Raw genomic sequence first — 21,471 nt, 5'->3', positions numbered from 1 at the left:
ATTTATTTATTACTACGCGGTGTGATCAACTGTGCGACTTTTGTTAGTGTAAGTATAGAAGCATCACAACACAACACTAATAACTTCTCTTGGTTTCCATTCTTTGTTTTTTATTACACGCTATTCACACTGCAAGCGAACATGATGACTTTGTGTTCGCTATGGTATACAGGTAGAGGTCGCGTCCTGCGTATGTTACACATGTCATTAGCAAATGTTACTCACTAAAGGCTATACACGTCCGCCGTATGATTGTATGGGGTCGCGCTTCCCCGCGGCGAGGCCGGCACGTCGACGACGAGCCCTTTCTCGAGCGAGTTCCCTGCGGTGTTCATCAAACGCCGCCTGTTCTTCGGCCGAAACGTCGACGACGAGCCCTTTCTCGAGCGAGTTCCCTGCGGTGTTCATCAAACGCCGCCTGTTCTTCGGCCGAAACGCAAGACGCGCGGCCGACCCACCGCAGCTTCGATACTCGTTCCTCCCACGTAACCTAGACGCACGACTATACATACACAAATATATATATAGCAATCCGTGCACGTATGCAGCTCTGAGAGCAGCTGGTTTTTTTAGCGTTACATCGCCGACGCAAGCTACCGTGTACAAGCTTCGCTTGAAAAAGACAGCAAACCTGTGTCCTTGCGAAATCACAACGCAATTCCCAGTGGCACTGTTTTTACCGGTTGCATTTAGGCATTTCAATTACTTGTAATCTAACCGCGCACTTCTATACGTTGCCCGCATATGCGGGCAAACTAAGAAGTATGAATAATTACTCGCATTTAACTATTTTGATTACATTTCGTTAATTTCTAAAACGGTAGACTTGTCAAACAACTCAACTTGTCAACTTGTCAAACAGGTCAGAGAAGCTTCCTGCTAAATATAATCAGTCTAAAGCAGTGATGCACTCTGCAGGTAAATGATGTACTAACTTAAAAAGTTAAATAGAGTTTTATATTGTTAAACCAAAAGCAAGTTTGACATTTTGCATTGTCTAGCTGTTGCCTTTTTTTTTCCAAACTTAAACATGACGAAATACAGAGTAAGCAAGTAGCATGCAAAGTAAGCGCAAGTGTGGAGGAGGAGGAGGACAGAGAGACACCTGATTGGCTGGCGCACGCGGGGTTGATCACCACACACTAGGGTCGTAGGACTGAAGACCTGACGTAAAGCAGTGAAAGGGGCTATAGTTGGTGCACGTTCGTGTTCACATTGCGCCGAGTTTTACGCTGCATGGCTGAAGAAAAACAAAGAAGGGAACAAGGACGCAGATGGACGAAGCTCAAGTTACTAATGCATTGTTGTTGTTGTTGTTGTTTTGGCTAGAGAAAACGTTCATGTGCAAAGTAGTTTGCGCTTCGTCCGTGCGCGTCCTTGTTCCCTTCTTCGTTATTTTTTTTAGCCAGTGTAAAACTCAGCGCAACGGGATAATGAACTGAACACCTTTTCGTATTTGCCAGAGCCTCGTCCGCATGCGTGAATGCGCATGCGCAATGAAGTTGTGAGTGGTAAATCTGTGTACTTTTCCTTCTCGGAATCTATTTTTCCCTAGGTACTACAGTACTTTGTTTAGCGCAATACAACGGACATACAATACAACTGTCCGTTGTATTGCGCTAAACAAAGTATTTATGGATCCGCACCAACTAGCCCGCCAACGCATTGTGCTGTACTACAGTACCACGAAGGAGGACGCCCTTCGCTCCGCTTGTCCCTAGCCGAACTGCACTACGCCACAGCGCACAAATACTCTGAAATAATCCTAGACTCTTCGTGCGTGCAAGATGGGAGCGAAGACGCGTGGCGAGATGGGAGATCCATAGATGGGACTGCGTGTTTGGTGATTTTTTATTTTGTTTTAGAGCGCCGCTCTTAGGCGCCCGTTCCTGAGTTGAGCGTCGGCGTCGTCCCTCGGCATAACCGAGCGAACGAATGTAGCGAAGGATGAAAGAGCGAACTCGGAGCGCAGCCGGGGATGAAAGACGGCGAGAGCGCGAGGAGAAAAGCGGAGGAAGAGGGTACAGTCAGTTTCTCACTATATTACCTGGAGGGAAATCTGGCGCTGCTGCGCTGTGGTATGCATGGGAATGCCGGTATATTGTGACTTCGGATTGGCATACTTCTCGGAGAGCCAGGCAAGCACCGTTCTGTCTGTCACAACGATCCATTTTCTACTAAAACAACACGTAAAAAGCTGTTTTCGCTTTATTGTAACACATAAACATGTTTTGTTTAACTATGAGAACTTGTTATTGCATGTACAATTATATGATACGTAAAAAAGTATCAGCGGGCCGCTAAAGTTGGAGGGCAGACGACAGGATTCGCGCTCGCTTTGAAACAGTTTGTCGTCTGTTCTTGCTTTTCTTTCCTTCGTCATGCATTGTAGGTGAGTAAAGATGCAATTTGCGTGAATGGAAACATTTTATGAATATTTTACTTTACGGGCGCGTTATTTGTGCAGCCATATCCACGTCTTAGACGAAGCCTCTTACAACACCAGTGAACACAAGCCTCGCAGACACACATGCCGTCATTCCCACCGTTTATAAACGGTGGTCATTCCCATGACGGCACAGCGCCCCTTAAGAAACTCCCATAGACGGTGGCGCCAGATTTCCCTCTAGGTGGTATAGTGAGAAGCTCTATGGGTACAGCATGGCCTCCGAGATTTACCCCCGCGCGCGCCGCGGTTGATCTCGGAGGCCATGGGTACAGTGGAAGCGTGAGGAGCAAAGCGGAGGAGGGAACGTGGAAAGAGTGATGAGGAAAGGGGAGCGACGCGCTTCACGGCGGCGACCCGACATGCGGCGAGCGCGCCCACCGATACCACGTATGGAAACAGAGCGCGGGCGTGGGCTTCGGGCCCACTGCGCATGCGTTATTTCCTCTGAGCCGCCGCTAGAGAGTGGTGGTGGTGGTGAAAAACTTTCATCGTTGAGAAGGCCAAAAGTAAAAAAATTAAAAGTGCCTGCCGGGATTTATCGCTCACGGCCAACACCACCGACGCCGACGACACCGGCTTTTCTGCGACACGAGCTCCTTAACGCTGTCGCGTTAAAAAGCACGTTGTGGGCGGCCTTCGGGCTGCCGGTTGTGGCGTCCAGGCCCATGCCCAGTCGCGACGTCCTCCGCCCAGTTTACCAGCCGGAGTTGGGTATCCGGCTCGGTGCTGGACAAAGCAGCCTCCCACTGCTGCGGATTTATTAGGCGCTAGAGAGAGCGCTCCCCGCGAGCCACGCGTCTCAAGTATTCACGCTTTCTTTCTGAACAATGAGTGACGCAACCGATAGAAATGCTTCGCCTGCCGCTGCTGCTAAACGAGCTGCCCGAGGGTAGGCACCTGCAACCCCGCCGCCGAAGGGATCCTGCCATTCAGAATCAAATTCTTTTATATCAATGTGTCGCGAATGCTAAACACCTAAGCAGCTGCGCTCAAAATTCACATTAGAGCTAGAGTATCGTAAACGTCGCGGTGAACTTTCTTGTCTGTATTTTTTTTTAAATTTACATTATATAATTTCCGTCTTTGACTTCTGCAGTAGTTATTTACCCATGCTTCACCACCAGCTAGGCCTGACACGGAGCGCTCTTGCCAAGGGGAGCGGACCGGCGCATTAAGCAGCCGCAGGCCAACGCATAAAATGACACGTTGTCACCGCGAATTCGTTTGATTGTGAAATATGAATTTGCGGACTACAATTCAGTTCTTGTTGCTAACCGGGTGGCGCGCACAGGCAGAGTGGGCCCCGCGTGACACGTATATCCCTGCCGCCGCCTACCACCGTGCATGACACAAGCAGATTTGGCGCTGCGAAGCGGCAAACCTTATACGCCACGTGCGACACATGTAATGACACGGGCTGTAGCCACTGACGAAACTGCTGCTTCGCCTTTTGCGGGTACTCCGTATCGGCCGTTGCGATCCCGTTTGGACGAAAGTTTCAGCCGCGCTTTTACACACGGCGAAAAGAGCAAAGCGTGCGTGCTTGCACCTAGGCAAACGCACATTAGAAGGAAGAAATTTTTAAAGCGAAAGCTTTACTGGCCACGAACTTGCGATTTCGCCGTGGCCGTGCTCCGTGGAGGCGCATGACGTCACACCGCGTTCCTCGTCGTTGCGCTCGCCTCCGCTCGCTTCGCCAGCTGTGTCGCATGCCTGATAACGTCGGAGGATTGAAAAGGAGAGCTCGCGTGCGCCGCAACCACAGTTGGGGCGGCAGTATGGTCGGCGACAATTCTGATAAGCAGGATATATGAGGCCTGGAATCGACATCGGAACGACATGAAGAGGAAACGAATCGCCCAGGAAACGGACGAACAGCGCACCGAACGACTGGCTAAACGCCGCAACATAGCCAGACAACCAGACTAACGTGGACTTGCAATCAAGATTAACCAAGGCTAACCATGCTATGCCTTAGCTTTCGCTACGTATATCCTGGCGTACCCGAGCTAAGCCACTGCCATTTTTTTTGTTTGTTTGCAATGCCGAAAACGCCGCTATGAAAGTTTTAGTCAAGGTGCTTGCGTTCGCAAGCCGCCTGCATCACGGCCCTAAGCTAACGCTCTCTTATTGCCACGACAGGAGGCTGGGTGAGCGACAGAAAAGACGCAAAATAATACGACTGGCGTTGCACGCTGCCTTTACCTTCCGGCCAGGGGGCTCCCGGACGTCTAGGAGCCCAACCACATTCAAATAGATTCAATAAAGTTTTATCCATCCATCCATCCATCCATTCCCGCACAGGAACGCCGCGACGATCGTGTACTTAGAAGGTGTCTGCTTGTTTCTGGCTGATTTTCGTCAATAGAGATGCACTGCCCTGTATTTATTTATTTATTTATTTATTTATTTATTTATTTATTTATTTATGCATACTGCAGCACGTTAGGGCTATGACAGGATTGGTAGTAAATGCGAGTAAAATTATGATATGCAGAAACATGAACATAGAAATAGAATAATGTAAAGGAACTATACATCAGCAATAGCATTTAAAAACTGAGAAATGGGTAACAGACGAACTTCGGCAGGTAACCAATTCCGCTGTTCAATCATTCGGGGGGAAAAAACTGCATTTGAAAGTGCTAGTGCGTGGATGGAGCGGTCTGATATTGGAGCCATGACAAGCTCTATTTGAAGTCGGGCAAGCAGGCGTTAAAAGGGAGGGATCTTATAGGTGACACAGAGAGTTCTTATGAGAGTAAAAAATCTTCATAGATTCTATGTACCGCCGTCTAGAAAGAAGCTGGAGGTTTAATTCCGCAAGAGCAGCTGACGGTGAAAAGTCTCGGTCGAAGTGACGGTAAACGAAACGAATAGCCTTCCTCTGGACCGATTCAATACAATTAATGTCACATTGTTTATATGGGTTCCAGACGGAGGAAGCATACTCTAAAATTATGCGAAACAGTGTTTTGTATGCTACTAATTTAGTGTCCCTCGGAGCAGCAGATAAAGTCCGGCGGATGTAACCAAGTTTTTTTTAACGCTTTACTACAAATGTAATCTATATCTTTGGACCAAGACAAGGTGGGTGTAAAAATGACGCCTAAATATTTGTGTTGAAAAACTTGCGTTAGTGGTACACCGTTGCATATATAGTCAAAACATACGGGCATGTGTCTGTTAGTAAAAGACATTATAACAGTTTTATCAAAATTGGTGCTCATTTTCCAGGTAGCACACCGGTCACAAAATGAAACAAAGGCATCGTTAAGGCGCTGATTATCAGCGAGTGAGTCAACTGGGCTGTACATAACTCAATCATCTGCATAGAGGCGTATTTTTGAAGTAAAATGGACTGGAAAGTCGTTAACAAACAATAAGAATAGTAGAGGGCCAAGTACAGATCCCCGTAGGACCCCTAAGGTGACGTCGACTACAGACGAATCCGCAGAATCATAGCATACAAATTGGAAACGCAAAGAAAGGAAACTGGAAATCCAAGACATCAACTGAGGGTTATTTAGAATAATATGGAGTTTCAAAAGCAATTTAGAGCGTAGTACAGTGTCGAAAGCTTCGCTATAAAGTCAATGAAAATGATGTCAATCTGATTACCTAAGTCAATGTAATGGCAAAGGTCATGAATGACCTCCATAAGTTGGGTTACACTACTAAAACCGCGCCTGAAGCCGTGCTGAAAGCTGTTCAATAGGCTATTTTCAAGGAACGTAATTATATGCTTATAGATTATGTGTTCTAGTATTTTACGTGAGGTAGGAGTTAAAGAAATAGGCCTATAGTTAGATAAGCGCTGTCTGTCACCAGATTTATATAAAGGTAGTAACTCAGCTCTTTTCCAGGAAGACGGCACAACACCACTATTAAGGGACTTCTGACATACAATGAATAGATATTTAGATGTCCATAGCGAGAATCGTACTAAAAAGGAATTCGGAATTCCATCAGGGGCGGCTGGTTTTTTTAGTATCTAAGTTTAGTGAGAGATTCAAAACACCTTCTAGGCTAACGTTGATATCATCAATTGCATAAGAATCGTTAGTTGAAAGACTGGAATCATCTGAGACGAACACTGACTGAAAATATCTGTTAAACACTTCTGAAATCTCTAACACTGTTGTTTATTTTGAAAGATGTGGAAGAAGAGCCAGGAGATATGAAAGACCAGAATTTACGGGGGTTAGACTTGAGCCGTTTCGGCAACTAAACATTATAGAAGAAATTTTTAGCCGAGGTGGTTTTCTGGAGTTCATTTTTTACCTGAGCGTACAAAACGCATGCCTGAGAATTGTTCGAGAGCTTAGTGCGAAGTCCGCCAGCACGTCGCGGTAAGTGCAGCAGTTCTTGGTTCACCCAGGGAACGTTATTCTTTTTCTTAGTTTTCAAAGGAACAAATCGATCTATACATTATTTTACAATGCTTTCAAAACACCACGAGCGCATCAACATCACTAGATAGTCCAAGTGCCGAAAATGCATCGAAATTATTGGATAGTTCATCTATGATACGGACGTCATCAACTCTTGAAAAGTCACGAAACGTGGACAGTGCAAAACTTTGGTTATGAATCGGCCGGTTTAGAGATAGAAAAACAGCGTTGTGATCCGGCATACCATCATTTCGTACTTGTAACCCGTTTTGGCAAAATTAATGCTGAGAAAAATCAAATCCAGTACTGCATCACCACGGGTGGGATTGTGAACGACCTGCTTTAAGCCAAGCGATAACGAGAACTCAACAAATTTCCTGTTTAATGCATTACCATGATCAAAAAATGAGAGAAACATCCAGTCGATTCCGGGAGCATTAAAATCCGCCAGAAAGACGAAATTTGAGGAAGCTAAATTCTCTTGTAGTAAAAGTTGGTCCAGGTTGTCAAGAGTTTCCCATGAACTATTAGGGGGACGATAGAAAATGCATATGTTTAAGAATTGTTTACCGTAGTAAAGTCTACAACATACTGATTCTATGTCTAGTGGAGAGGACTTTGAATTTGAAATCCGAGCAAAAAAGCAATGCAACACCACCTCCTCTTTGATTACAACGATAATTTCGCACGGTGACGCAACCTAGCGGTGTAAACTCAGTCATGAATACCGGGCCCGCATGTACAAAGTTTCGGTGATACCAATAATGTCGGGTGAACAGTACAAAACAAAGGCAAGAGAAAGAGGAAATTTATTAGCTATACTTCTAGCATTGATGTTCATAATGGTAAGATATCTTTGGGTTGTAGAAGAAGGTCCGCCGGTTGCCGACTGTGATGCGGAACCTATAAAGGACCAATGACTGGACTGGACCAATGACTGGCCCCATACGGTGAAGCATCCGAGAATCTTGCAGTGCCGAAGCACTTTGTTTTGTCTATGTATTCTGCTCAAGCCTTTCTCCTTCCTGCATGCAATGTCGAACCCATGATTTGTGGCATTGGTGATCTGGCAGGTAGCCCCTTGTCGTGTTGGTGTGCAGGCATGCATTTACCAAGGCCAACTCTTTGAAGAAGAGATCTGCCAGCCGACATTTGCACCAATAGGCTCCTCTACGCTATGCGTTGGGCCTCAGCCAGTTCATTGAATGTCTTGTGGAGACCGAGGGCTTGAAGCTTCTCAGTTGGTGTTGTGTGCCAGCTACAGGGCTGTCCATATGCCACCCTTCTTATTAGATCAGCCTTTTACTCTTCCTCCCTGTTTATGGGATGGCAAGGTAGGGAGCCTGCTAACGACCAGGCTTTTCACCAGTCCAAGGATGTCGTGTTCCCCCGTTCCTGTCCGATTATGAGCCACGTGGGCTATCATGTGGTTAATCTGTTGCATTGTTTTTATGATCGTGTTTGAAGTGTGCAGACAGCTGACATTCGATTGCAGCCGCATCCCCAACACCAATTGTTAACCTCTCCGGAACAAGCGAACATTTTGAACCAATCGGCATCAATGTCCGAGAAGGTGCGATAAAGATACACGAAGTGCACACTGTCCAATATGCTCAATGTCCAAAACACAGTGAAAGCAACAGAAAGAAGGGAAGTTTGATGGGAAATTTTATTACACAGGTGCAAACACAATCTTTTACAAAGAAAGTAACCTATAGCATGGTTCACCAAATGATGTCTTTACAAAAGGATACTAGAGACCTCACTTTTCTAAAAGGCTTTAGCAATCAGACATATTAAAACAAAAGGAACAATTACTTTCAATCTCACAAACAAAAACTCCCTAATGAGAAAAGTACTGGAACGCGGTATGGCTGCTTCATGTGCGAATTTCTCCTTCCCTTTGAACGTAACTGAACCATGAACTGGGTAGAGCACGATTATAAGTGGGAATCTGAGTAACCTACTCCCTTTGTTCGCAAAACCTGCTACCGCAACCTAGAAAGAAAAGGTCGAACAGATAGATGGCTACAGTTTCATTCGGAGTAAACCTCCACACAATCTTTTAAACTTGCAATAAAAAAATAATTATCAAAACAAATGAAGCTGTGATTTCTGATGTAGGACATTGCAGCCCTTCATGCTAGCACTGATGGCAAGATAAACCTTGTGAAAAAAAAAGGGGGGGGGGGGGTAAAAAAATGGTTTCCACATTGTGCACAACATTGAATGTCACGATATCTCCCACTTCCCCTCTCTCGGAGCAGACAACAAAAATTGGTAGCAACTTCCACAGGCATCAAATGGGGTGGCATAAGAGAAATCATGGTGAAGAAACAAGAGCCTGGCAAGTATAAAAATCAAAGAAGCAGCCTGCCAAGCAGGAAGCATGGCTTCATTGCTTCAAGCCGAGGGGAAGGGAAACTCGAAGCCCCTGCTCAGTCGTCGGGGCTCTGCCGCTTGGAAGGGGGAGACTTGGAAGAGGAACGGCGCTGCGGCGACGCGCTCCTGCTCCTGGAATGGGAGCGGTTGCGTGGACTGTCGGAGTGGCTCTTCCTGCGTACCGGAGACTTGGATGCCGACCGGGAGCGAGGAGACCTGGAGCGGGACCTCGAGCGAGAACGCGAGTCCGACGTCGAACGGCGGGACCGGGACCGAGACCGGGAGCGGGACCTTGAACGGGACCTGCAAAACAAAATGCACCAAGTTGTTGTGCTCAAAAACGTGGCCTTGCTCACTAAAACACACACCCTGTATTCACTGTGCAGATAGAGCGGCATCCAACGTCCCTGATGCACTGACAACTTGTAAATAAAACACTGTCTTAAACATCAAATTTTATTTGCACGTGGAATGAAAAAGCGCCGAGTAAACCTTCGTCGGACAAACCACAATCAGACACTAAAAACAAAATTACTCCGAACTCCAAGGATGCTGATTAGGTCAGATTGTCTTGATTCAAAGCTTGGGTAAACCTCACGATCAGAGAGACAAAACCACACTTCGCTTAGCCGAAAGAAATTCAAAGTTTTAAGTGCTGTGTAACTAAAACGGGCCTTCAAGGCCATGAGAGTGACAGTTTTACATTCAAGATTTAGGACCGCTACCAAGCCTGTTTCGGCGTCGCTCCATTGCCCTCCCAATAAAGGCAGCAGATTCTCTCTACCACCTCTCTCAGCCCCAACAGTATCCTGAATTGCTGCGCACGGAAAGTGTGCTGCACGTCTCAATACCGACATTCCTCACAGTTTCTGCCCACTGGTCCCACAACCAATGCACAGCACAGGGAAGCCGAAAAGACAAGCACAGCTCGCACCAAGAGACGAACAGGCGTGACTGGCAGGTGCGACAAGCCCCTGCCGGACCCTTACCGGTTCGATGCTCGGCTCTTCTTCGACTCGTAGAGCTTGATCCGGCGCCCACTCAGGTCCGTGTTGTCCAGCTTCGACAGGGCATTCCTCATATCCGCATAGTTGGAGAACTCGACAAGCCTGTGTAGACACAAAAGAATGGAGGATTGCTACACTGTCTTACAGCTCGAAGCGCCGCATTCACTAGAACATAAGGGGCGCAAGGTTTTCAGAGCGCAGCTCTCAGGCGCCCGTTCCTGTGGCGAGCGTCAACAGCATCCCTCGGTATCCTCGTAACCGAGCGAACGCGGATGAAAGCCGACGATAGCAAAGAGAGCGAGGAGGAAAGTGAAGGAGGAGCGTAAACTACTTCACCACCCTAAACTAACTGCTACTCAGTGTCCTTTTTAAACTTAGTGCAATTGTTCCTACGACCGCACCACCAGGGTGCAGCTGCCCCAGCCCAGAGACGAGCCTGCAACCTTGCACTTGCTGAGAGGGCACCTAACATTCCGTCAGTTCCTCACAAAAAAAAAAAAAAAAAAACCCTACCAAAGGGCATCCTATCACTAGCATCTACGCAAACTGCAAGTATAAAGGGTTCAGCCAGCACGAGACTGACTGGGCAGTACATGAATTTGCCCGAGCTTCACCCTTCTGGCACAAATGGCATTGTGGCTTCGCAAACTGATTACATTCCAAGAAAATATGGAGTCATAAACACACTTCCCAATTATAGATGTTTTCACCATGTTTTAACAACCCAATGATTAGGCGAGTCTGTGAAGACAAATTACCTTGCTATGTTTAAAAAAAAAACTATGAGTGCTTAGAAATTTAGAAAGCTCAAGCATATAATGGGTAACATCGCGTCTGAAGTCGCAAGCACAAAGATCAGAAAAATCTATGTTCTAGCCACGCTTCCCATAGTAGCCAAACAATTACAGTTCCACATTTCCCTCTAGTATCTTTTGTAGTGCGCTCTATCGGCTTGATTGGGTAAACAAGTAACAAGCCACCACCAGAAGCATCTTGGCACAGGACGTACCCTTCGTTAGGCCGGTTGCTGTGTGCATCCGTGAAGGTCACCTCGCCCGCCTGGCGCATGTAGTCCTTCAAGTCCTACGAGAGGAGAGTCCACCATGGAAGGAGAGGGAAGGGAAGACAGCCGGAAGGAGGGGGGGAGAGGCAAAGGGTAGATACACAGGTGAGAACCAAGACACAGCCAATGCTTTGTTCCTGAACGCATTTCTCAGCAAGCTGAATAATGAGAAAGCTGCTAGGCCCCATTCATTCATTCGCTCCGAAGTTCACCGATGCTTCAACGCCAATCTCTACCGAGTAACGGCCAGCCAAGAGCCTGCATTGCGAGGATCGGTACCCCTCGGCGTACTCTAGCACACGAACCCTTAACCCATGTGCCATGGCCAGCATAATCAGTAATGTAGCAATGCCAAACCCACCTTTTTTGAGATAATAAAGCTAGCCTCGCAATTAAAAAAATATATATATACCTGGAATACAACTGCTACAAGAGCGGACTGGCACTGTATTCGGCACTTTCAGAATCACTGAGCTCAAGCGCAAGACTAATGAGAGACAGACACACTGGCATGACCACAACAACCAGTCAAGTTGTTTGTACCCAACTTATATTAGGACCGGTGTTTCAGTGCACCTTTAGTTGAAAATCAAATAGTTCGCATGCCACCACTGTTCTGAACTTCGGCAACAGTTCGCAATGCAAGTTAGTTTTTAATCTGAGTGCAATGCAGCTCTGCAGGTGAGCTTGGCTTTCCCCAGCACACCATGTAATGCGAGCACAATGTGCAATGACAACCCAATTGACTGCTAGGAGTGAAGGTTGTGCCACACTAGAAAACTTGACTGCAGAACCTTTGCGCATATATGCTAGCACAACCTTCTGCCACCCTTCTATTCAGCAGTCTCCTTGACCCACGTGTATAAAAAAAGAAAAGAGAGCACCTACAGGATGCATGGGCATGCACCTTTTGCAAGCATACTGCAGATTGTGTGTCTGCAAATCTTCTACAAGCACAAATCTAGTACTACCCGCCAAGCAGATGCCATTCAAGGAGTCTGCTTCGCTCGCTCGGCGCACAAACTGCAAATGCCAGGGTGCGAGAAAAAAAGAGGCACATTGACGAGAAAACAAGCGGCATCTCTTTCTTTCTCTCGGGGTCCGTTTCGAAGTTCAAAATTTGCGTTTACTTTTAAAGAGGAATCTCTCAAACAGTGTGAAACAAGGGCTGCATTGCACAAGCTTTTGCTACCTAACACTTCCTCCACCTAGCACTAAGCCTAACATTTACCCGACAGAACAAATCCTACAGCAATTTAGAAAAAAGTGTTTCCACTTCGTTCATGAAATGTTCAAAGTCAACGGGGAGAAAGAAAGGAGAGAGAGAGAATGAAGACTAAAAAAAGACATTTCCCAATAATGACTCATATCTGATACATCTACCTTGCTCCAGTGGCCTTGCCATAACCTCAAGCTTAACGAGGGTTGCAATGTGGGCTTGTTGGTAATGCATCTTGAAGGGGTGTACGGTAGCGCGATCAAAAGATGGGACAAAAGAAGACGCACAGGGACACACAGCGTTGTGTGTGTCCCTGTGTGTCTTCTTTTGTCCCGTTTTTTAATCGCGCTACCGCACACCCCCTCAAGCTCAAGTGGTGCATCACCACCAAGTTAAGAGTTGAACCCACAACTTGCATCCCAACAAAAGGCACTAAATATTCAACCCCTTTGCCAGCTAAACGAATCGGTCCAAGACTTCTCAAGACATTTCCCAGTGACCAAGAATACCTATGTAGCTGCGCGTCAGGCACAGTTGCCGCGCGCATTCCTAAGCCGTCGAAATCTTTCTGGCGATACCTGTTACTGCCGGTCCCGACCCGCGCTCCCGCCCTGGTCCGCAAAAGCCACCGTACAGTGCAGCCCACGCACAAAGAGAGGACAGCCGCCCCAACAGCCGCGGGCCGCCGGGGCGGCCTCGGCTAGGGGGGCGCGGCGTCCGGTGGGAGATTTACCTTTTTCGGGGGGAAGGGGGAAGCCGGGGGTGGTCCCGATCCACGGACCACCCCCCCACCAACCAGAGACCGAGAGAGCACACCCATTGCGAGAGAGACCACCCTTGCGCACAGAGACCACCCAAGACAGAGACACCACCAGCGCCAGTGAGAAGGTGAGACCGCGGCCGCCAGCAATGACGGGTGTTGCGCTACGGGCCGGTAGTAGCCAAGCCACAAGCCACAGCAGCCTTCCTTAGTGCATCCATCCATCCATCCATCGAGCGATCCGTGACTGCCGGGTGTGTTTCTCTGACACCTAGATTGTGCGGGTAGCCAGCCAGAGGGCGGCGCGGGTTGGCGAGCCCTCCGTGGCCTGCCCAGCTACGGGCTTGCTTGCAAAAGCGTAGCCGCCCTACGATCCCTTGGCACACTGTAGCCAGCCACTGGGCTGGTGGTGGTAGCCACATCCGTAAACCAGTGCTGGTGTGCTAGACACAACCTCCTTCAGTCAGACGGCGACCTTCTTAGTTGAGGGGGGGGAGGGCGTTGGGGGGAATGAGGAGAGTGATGCAGCAACAGAGAGAGAGAGAGAAACAGTTGGTCACTCAAGAGGGCACAGGGAGCTGGAGCACGGCCGAGTGTTTCTGGCAGCAATCACTCCCACTTTAGAGTCGCCATCGTATGTGGCTGAGCATTTGGCAGGCACTATCCATGCATCACTGGCTTCTATGCAAATTTATATTTGAAAAAAAAAAAAAAGATCTATCATCAAGGTACCAGTCTTAATTAGGTTCCATTTAACTAATACCTTCTGTTCTGTACAAGATTACTGCAAAAATTACAAATAAGAAAAACGATTCCCACAGCAGCCTTGACCAATGCCTTCCCGCAAGTGTCGAGAGCAACCAATTCGGCAAACCTTAGAACAGTTGGTTCACCCGAGACATTCAGCCGTGCTCCAGTTCACCACACAGCAAGGCGAATAGTTAACGATGTATGTGAGTTGTTAGCTAAACTTAGTGGCCAATCAAGCAAAATGCGACTATCTAAGTGATCCCCCCCTACACCCGCCGCTTATATTCAAGGCCATGTAATCTGAGTTACATCTGCAGTAAACAGTGTGCAGCTGTGTTGACTGCTCTTGACAAGCTGTACTTCCATGAACTTACATCTAACGTGGCCAATACCTTGGGTTTACAAAAAAGAAAAGCAATGTATCGATGAGTAAACAATAGCCTAATCGTTTCTAGCTGAAAGACTTGAGAACAGGCCCAGTTCCTGCGGAGTAGCAGGAGACGCGAAGCAAGCAAGCACCTCGGTTTGCTACAAAGCCCCCCTTTTTGCAATTACAACCAAACAGCAAGTGGAAACATGCAGGCAGCCTGGAACAAAATCTGGCCGCAGTTGCATACTTCAAAAGGAAGATTTATTTTTTTAGGATCTTGAGTTTAATGTCTTGAAACTGCATGGTGGGCTGTGAGGTCTTAACCGTAACGGCACGAGATTCTTGAATTCTTCACGCAAGCATGATATGCAAGCTTTTTTTTTTACGTTCTGCCCCCCATCAAAATGCAACTGTCACTATTGGGAATCGAACCCGCCACCTCGTCAGCAGCAGTTGCTGATCCACCACGGCCGGTATGCTTTGAATTGGAGGCAGCGTGTAACGCAGAATGACTCCGGTCCCCGCCCTGCAAAGCTGCCCCTGTAGCACAAACAGCTGCGCTTGCACGTACACAGCTGGTAACCTACACAGCTGTTATTTTTGTCTGCATACAAAATGTTCCAGAGCAAAGCCCTGTCCCCGTTCTTTCAGATTGCAGTGCAAACATTTTGGAAGCAATGCAGCTGAGGCAAAATTATTTCACTTGGCCTCATGGGCCACGCCTCAAGCGCCAAGCTGCTATTTAAATGCAGCCACAAAAGTAACGAGGGTGCCACCCTTACCCTTCTTTTAGCCGCCATTTTATTAAACCACTAACTGGATTACTTTTTATTCGCACAAATGCCTTCCTTTCCTAATCCAGGGAGGGAAAAAAAATCATGGAGCAACAATCACCACAGCCGCACACGCACTGTCAGATGCAAACTTTGGCAGGCATTCAAAATTACACTGCCCTGCAAGCATCTCCCCATTTTTTTCTTCTCCACCACCTAGTAACTCGAAATCAGCTTAAAACTTGGCAGCAGTTTTAAAATTTCGCCCTTCAAAACACATGCAACAAGAGCGCTTCCGACATGCACACACAAGCTCGGATGGCATGACGATGACACTGAGACAGTGGGGGGCTGCCTCGTCCATTTACCTGCCAGCTGACGTGACTGCTCAGGTTCTCGACGACCAGCTGGTAGTTTGTCCTCACCGGAGGCCCAAACCTACTGCTGGTACCAAACCGAAGAAAAGAAAAAAAGAAAAACGAGAATGCTGCTTTATGCACACTGGCAACAGCAACAATATATATATATATATATATATATATATATATATATATATATATATATATATATATATCAAGAGTGTAGAAATGTAGGCCAGTTGGTGCAGCATTGTCAAGGATAAAATGGCCCGACAACAGAGCAAAACGAAACAGAAGCACCAACTCAATACTCAACTTACAACTGGAAATCCGTCCCTTTGTCAAACTGTTACGCATGCATAGCTCAAACATTTCTGACGAGTTTTTTTTTACGTCACATAAAGAGGTCGCTGTTGCAGTGCGGTTGGTGAGTCATGATAAATTGGTTTGCTCCATTTCTGTGGTAGCTGCCAACATGAGCACAGGCTAGAAAAAAATTCATGTGGCACTTTTCTTTAAAGCAAGCATCATCGTATTCAGCCTTGCCACTACATGACATCAGAAAATTTTGCTGCGTCACATGTAAACAATGGTGCCAAGGATTCCAGGTCCAGCATTACGAGACCAAGTTAATACCTTCCAATTTTTTCACAGCCTTTAAGCTTGCAACATGTCATCCAATCATCCAATAGTTTTATATGTGTGAAGAACGTGGTTCGGAGTTTCGAAATTTTCGAAAATGTGTTGGTACTCCTTTACGTATGCTAACACGGTTTAGCCAACACACCTGACCAAGAACAATGCCAAAATGGTCCTCAAGTTTCTACAGCTTTTCTAAAGCTCTTCTAAAACCTGCTTCCTCTGGGCACTGCATCCAATGGTCAGAAACACCACCTGTGGCACGCAGAGGCAACTACAGAACTGTTTTAAGAACATAGGTCATCAAAAAGCCTGCCAACTCCCAGGTATACTTAACAATGCAGGCTCGCAAAAACTTGCTATTTTGGCCCGAAATGAACTAAGCTCATCTAAGGCCTCTAGAGGCATGCTAAAGATAAAATTATTTGACCTGTATTAGTAAATGACCCTTTCTACAATATATATCAAAGAAAAAATAAACGTGAAGGCAGGCTTGATAAGCAACAAAAGATGCAAAAAATGAAACACGGGTGGCACAACACCACCTAGAAGTTCCCGCACCAACTAGACATTACGCCACGGATTTTGACTGCGTCTACTCGGGTCTAGATAATTTTTTTTTTATCGGCAAAGATGGAATGAGTTGTACGCTGAAGGAGCCTTAGCATGAACTTAAGAAGTTTTCAAAACCTCCACAACATCAGAACAGACCAGACATGAGAAAACATTTCGAAATCGGCGACATCACGCCGATATACGAGCGCTGGGTTTCGCCGTTGAATTTCAGAAGAGTGGAAGTGTTACCTCCAGTTTCTTTCGTCTAATAATCAACCAATTACCGCAAAATTAACCAATCAGATTGTAGAACTCCCCCAGAGTCGCGCATGCAAGCATCTTTCCAAGGGTTTTTGCTACCCCCTGTACACAACTACACTTCCATGTACGTAGTGACTCGTGCTGACCTGTCTCTGGCTCCACCCTGGTATCGCCCTCCTCCACCGCCTCCACCTCCTCCTGGCGGCGACCTCCAGTCCCGTGAACCTGGTGCAAGGATCCTGCCCCCAGGTCCACGGCGACTTCCGTGAGCCAGCTCCACGGAAACCCTGGCAATGACGGAGAGGAAACAGTTATACTCACTCGCAGCCTTTCTCTCAGAACAGGCACAAAAGTAATCTTTAGAAAGAGCCGAGTAAAACCTACGATGTTACGGGAAAAGACATGGGGCACGAGCACCTACGATCTGCCGGGCTACGGCAAATGCTAAGCTGTTGGTTAGCACACACTCCCATCTGCCTTTCTTTGCTTGCTCGTTTTGTGTTCTTGTTCCTTTAATGCGCCTTTCCTAGCACTGTTCGGCACCAGTTCACCCAGTGCAGCACTCCTACCACTCAGTGTGCCCAGCCCTGTGTTCCATTTCGGCACATCTCTATGGCCAAGCCATTTGGCCAATTACCACATCTGCCCCAACTTGCAGACCCATGTTGACCACACCTGCCTAGCCCACACAACAGACCACAAACATGGACAAGTATTAACCCTTACTGCTCCTCATTGCCCATGAGCTTTGGTACATAATGCCGCAACTCTTACATCTGCAGTAATTACATTACTAACTGATGAAGTTCAATGTATCAAAGCCACAGCTTGGCTACGATGGATGCTGTAATGGCCCATAGCTCTGCAAGAGGTTATAAACGCCGCGGGAGCGTCAACCGACAACGGCCAGCGCTGTTTCATCTACAAAAACAATGAGGGCAGGCTTGTGCATACAGAGCATAGTCCTGGGCGGGAATAGTGCGCCAGGCTATTTCGGTAAGCTCCACATAGCTCCTCCTGCTGCTTATCCCTCTTTCAACGCAAACAGAAGTGCACACGTATGCTCCCGCACACACAATGGTTACGTAACGAGTGGTTGCACACGAAAGATGTGCCGATAAACAGCAGCGGCTATGCTGGATTCACTGAAACAGCCTAGCAGACTACGCTGGACACCGGGAAACACTTGACACAGGCGCCTAGCTTTACCACTTGTCCGCATGCGCTCCAGTGAGATTACTAGAACAATGTGGAGCTGCACGTCAATCTCTCCCATACTGATGAACTGAAGTATTTGAAGACTACGCCAGCCGCTCGACGTACCTTTCTCCAAGCAGCTCTTTGCCATTAAGGTCCTTGATGGCATCGTCTGCATCTCTGTGGTCTTCAAACTCCTGGAAACGGCAGGAACAATAATTTTTTTTAAAAATGCATCCGTGAACTGTGCACCACCAAACATGCACTTCCTTTTAATGCCGGCTACGAGTTTCATGCGGAGGACACCACTGCATGCTTTTAATCGCAACTGAATCTGATCAGGATCGAATTTCTCAATCGTGACGCTTCCTTGCGCAGACTGCGGAAGGGGGAGCCAATCACAGTTCCCAAACTCAATCCCAATCTGGCTCAATCACAATCAAAGGTGCACCATGTGACAGCCATAGAAGATAAGGTGACAAGAGAGTTTGATTACTAGTTTTACCCCGAGCGAAACACCAGTGCACAAGGGACGACGAGAACAGCAGTGCTGATTGCAAAATCTTGAATGGTGGCGGCATCCAACCACAACATATTGCACGAGTATTCTCGCTGAAGAAAACATGTGGCCTACATACATGTGACATGCTGCTGCCAACCTTTTCAAGCTGGCCGCTACGCAAAATAGACCCTCGACTCTGCAATACGGGTGTCACAAGGCCGCTTCCAATTGCGATAGAAATTCTCGACCGCGATTGGCACCTTTGCGCAAGCTACCAGAGGGAGCCAATCACGGTCAAGAGTTTCGATGCGGATTGGGCCTTGCGACACCGATATAATACTCCAGTTATGCTCCAGCATTCATTGAATTAGCAAGTAACAAGTTCCCGGTCCCTTTTAACGCAGGGCAGCTGTTATAGGTGCCACAATTCTTTTTTGCTGTCTCACCAGTTTACTTCGTCACATCATAAAAAGACAACACTGACACCAAGGACAACACAGGGGAAATTACTTGTGCTTAATAAACGAAATAAAGAAACGATAAGTTAATGGAAACGAAAGTGGATGAAAACAACTTGCCGCAGGTGGGGAGGTACGATCCAACAACCTACCTTTGCATTATGCGAAGGTTGTGGTTTTTCTCACCCACTTTCATTTCCATTAATTTATTGCTTCATTTCATTTATTAGGCACAAGTAATTTTCCCTACGTTGTCCTTGGTGTCGGTGTTTGCTGGCTTCTTATGATGCGACTAATAAAAAAAAAATCGGGCCCCTCGGTTAAAGCCCCTTTCTTCTCGTTTATTACAGTTCACTTTGATGTTTATGTTCGTGGCACCGCCGTGTCACCAGTTTCGCAATCCGAGGTCAAAGCTACAAGATGGCGCCAGCAGCGGCTCTGCCCACCGGGTCCAGCGTCTCCGGTTTCACCGCAACTCGGGCAACCATATTGCACGAGGTAAAAACCACCAGCGGAAGCGCGCCGCAAGGTAGACTCACCACAAAACCAAAGCCGTTCTTCAGGTGTATGTCGCCGACGCGTCCGTAGCCTTTGAAGAAGCGGTCCACGTCTTTTTCGCGGACTTGATAGCTGAGGTGCCCGATAAACACCCGGGTTGTCATGGCTTCCTTGTCTTGAAACGAAAAGAAAGCGCAAAAGCGTGCCGCAAGTTGCGGAAAACTTCACAAGTTGGCACGACAGCTAAACGAGAAAAAAGAAAATGGCGACAACGCGGCACGGGCAGAAGTGCTAGTCGACGATCGGGCAAGGCACGTCGACTACAGCGATTCGGGCGACTACGCCACATATACACGGCGAACAGGAAAACAAGATCGCGATAACAGCTGCGGCCTTTCGGTGTATTTTTATTATTGTTATTTTTATGCGTCGTAGGCCAGGCGGTCGGACAAACGCGGCGGGGACATTTTCTTTTTTTTCGCCAATATTTCTTCTTTTGAACATGCAACTCGCGCCAACTGCTGCTAAGCTTTTGTTCCTTCTTGCTCTATTTTTTTTATTCTTTTTTTACTAGTCCACTGGCTATTCGCGTCGCTTAGAAGGTCGAGGAACGCCGCCGGCCTTCCCCCCTCCCCCTTCCACTTTCTTACCAATGCCAGATACAGAAAATTTACCAGCACTTTTCAAGGAGACGCAGCCCTCTTTTCGGGTAGGCAGACAAGTTAGATGGATAGCTTTGATCCTCTCGAGAAACTACAAACTAAGCTTCACCAATCGCCAACGTTAGCTATTGCGCATACGCCAAGGCAAGAATGAAAAATGGGAAGGTGGGGGTGGCTAGGCGCTCAAAATGGAGCAGCCTGATCGACGAAATAAGTTTTAAATAATGCACCGCAAAACTCAACGTTGGGCAAATTACGGGTTCCTAAGGAACCTAGCGATGCTGAAGGCGCACGGGGACCAACAAATATGCAACCGGCTTCAATAAATAATCAGGCCAGCGAGATAAACAGCGGCGACCCGGCGACCCTACTAAGCCTTTCCGAAATATGCGCGTCGCGATTGTGCCGTTGCACGCAAGGAAATAAGCTACACAGCTGCGGTTGAGCTGGGCATAGTCAGAAAGCGATTAGTCGTTCAGCTCAGCACTTACCAGAACTTCGCGATGCGAAATAGTTAGCGTTGCAGATGGTTAACCATAGGCCTCTGGACACTACGCAACAAACAGCTACTCCATGGAATAAAGAACCAACTCACTCAGCTCCTTCCCGGACAAAAACAGTGCCGTGACGTCACGCTGTCACCTGACATAAAGAAAGAACAAGGAAAATAGCTGCAAGTTTCGTAAACAAATACTCAATGCGCCAAATTCTGAGAGCCGCTAATTGTAGCGTAGCTGGGTTATTTCTGTGCGCTGAAAAGTACTGGCAAAATTTCGACACTTGCGCGTGTTGTGCGCACGCGATCTCTTTGGCTGCCTATGGCCTCTAAGCTCGGTTTTTTATGCGTGGTAATCTCAGAGGCCGTAACAAGTAGTACTACAAAAATGCCTAGTAGAGCATTTTGCTAAAAAAAAGCATCACAATTGCAGCATCTTTATTATAAAGTCCAGGGAATACCTTTTCTTTTTACTGTTTTCAGCTGCAACGCGGAAACGAGCGCAGAAGTTGACGCGACGAGTTATCTGTGACATTGAGGAACGATCGCGTCTCCACGGGCGTGTCGTTCCTGGAACACTCTACGAGAACACCTGAGGAGCACGTTAGTACTTACATGTCTGTATTTTAGACCAAGTGTAAAACTTCGTCTGTAGGACATCCGAATCACGTCCCAAT

General features: G+C 47.3%; 1 protein-coding gene across 3 annotated transcripts; it reads right to left on the bottom strand.

The window, feature by feature from the left end:
• Nucleotides 1–8,489: 8,489 nt before the first annotated feature.
• LOC142564262 (serine/arginine-rich splicing factor 6-like) lies at nt 8,490–20,946 on the bottom strand. Of its 3 annotated transcripts, none has more exons than XM_075675193.1 (8): nt 20,790–20,946; nt 19,678–19,811; nt 18,305–18,375; nt 17,128–17,268; nt 15,536–15,611; nt 11,242–11,315; nt 10,215–10,334; nt 8,490–9,528 (listed from the first exon to the last, which is right to left on the bottom strand). In XM_075675193.1, exons 2-8 carry the CDS (start codon nt 19,798–19,800, stop codon nt 9,282–9,284), a joined length of 852 nt encoding a protein of 283 aa, XP_075531308.1. In that variant the 5' UTR covers nt 19,801–19,811; nt 20,790–20,946; the 3' UTR covers nt 8,490–9,281. The 3 variants fall into 3 exon arrangements, with proteins under 3 accessions (XP_075531308.1, XP_075531309.1, XP_075531310.1); XM_075675194.1 differs by having other exon boundaries at nt 15,536–15,608; XM_075675195.1 differs by lacking the exons at nt 15,536–15,611; nt 17,128–17,268; nt 18,305–18,375; nt 19,678–19,811; nt 20,790–20,946 and adding an exon at nt 13,248–13,724.
• Nucleotides 20,947–21,471: the final 525 nt, after the last annotated feature.

The sequence above is a fragment of the Dermacentor variabilis genome, chromosome 11 (genome assembly GCF_050947875.1).
Source record: "Dermacentor variabilis isolate Ectoservices chromosome 11, ASM5094787v1, whole genome shotgun sequence".
Lineage (NCBI taxonomy): Eukaryota > Metazoa > Arthropoda > Arachnida > Ixodida > Ixodidae > Dermacentor > Dermacentor variabilis.
This window is presented reverse-complemented; position numbering and strand designations above follow the sequence as displayed.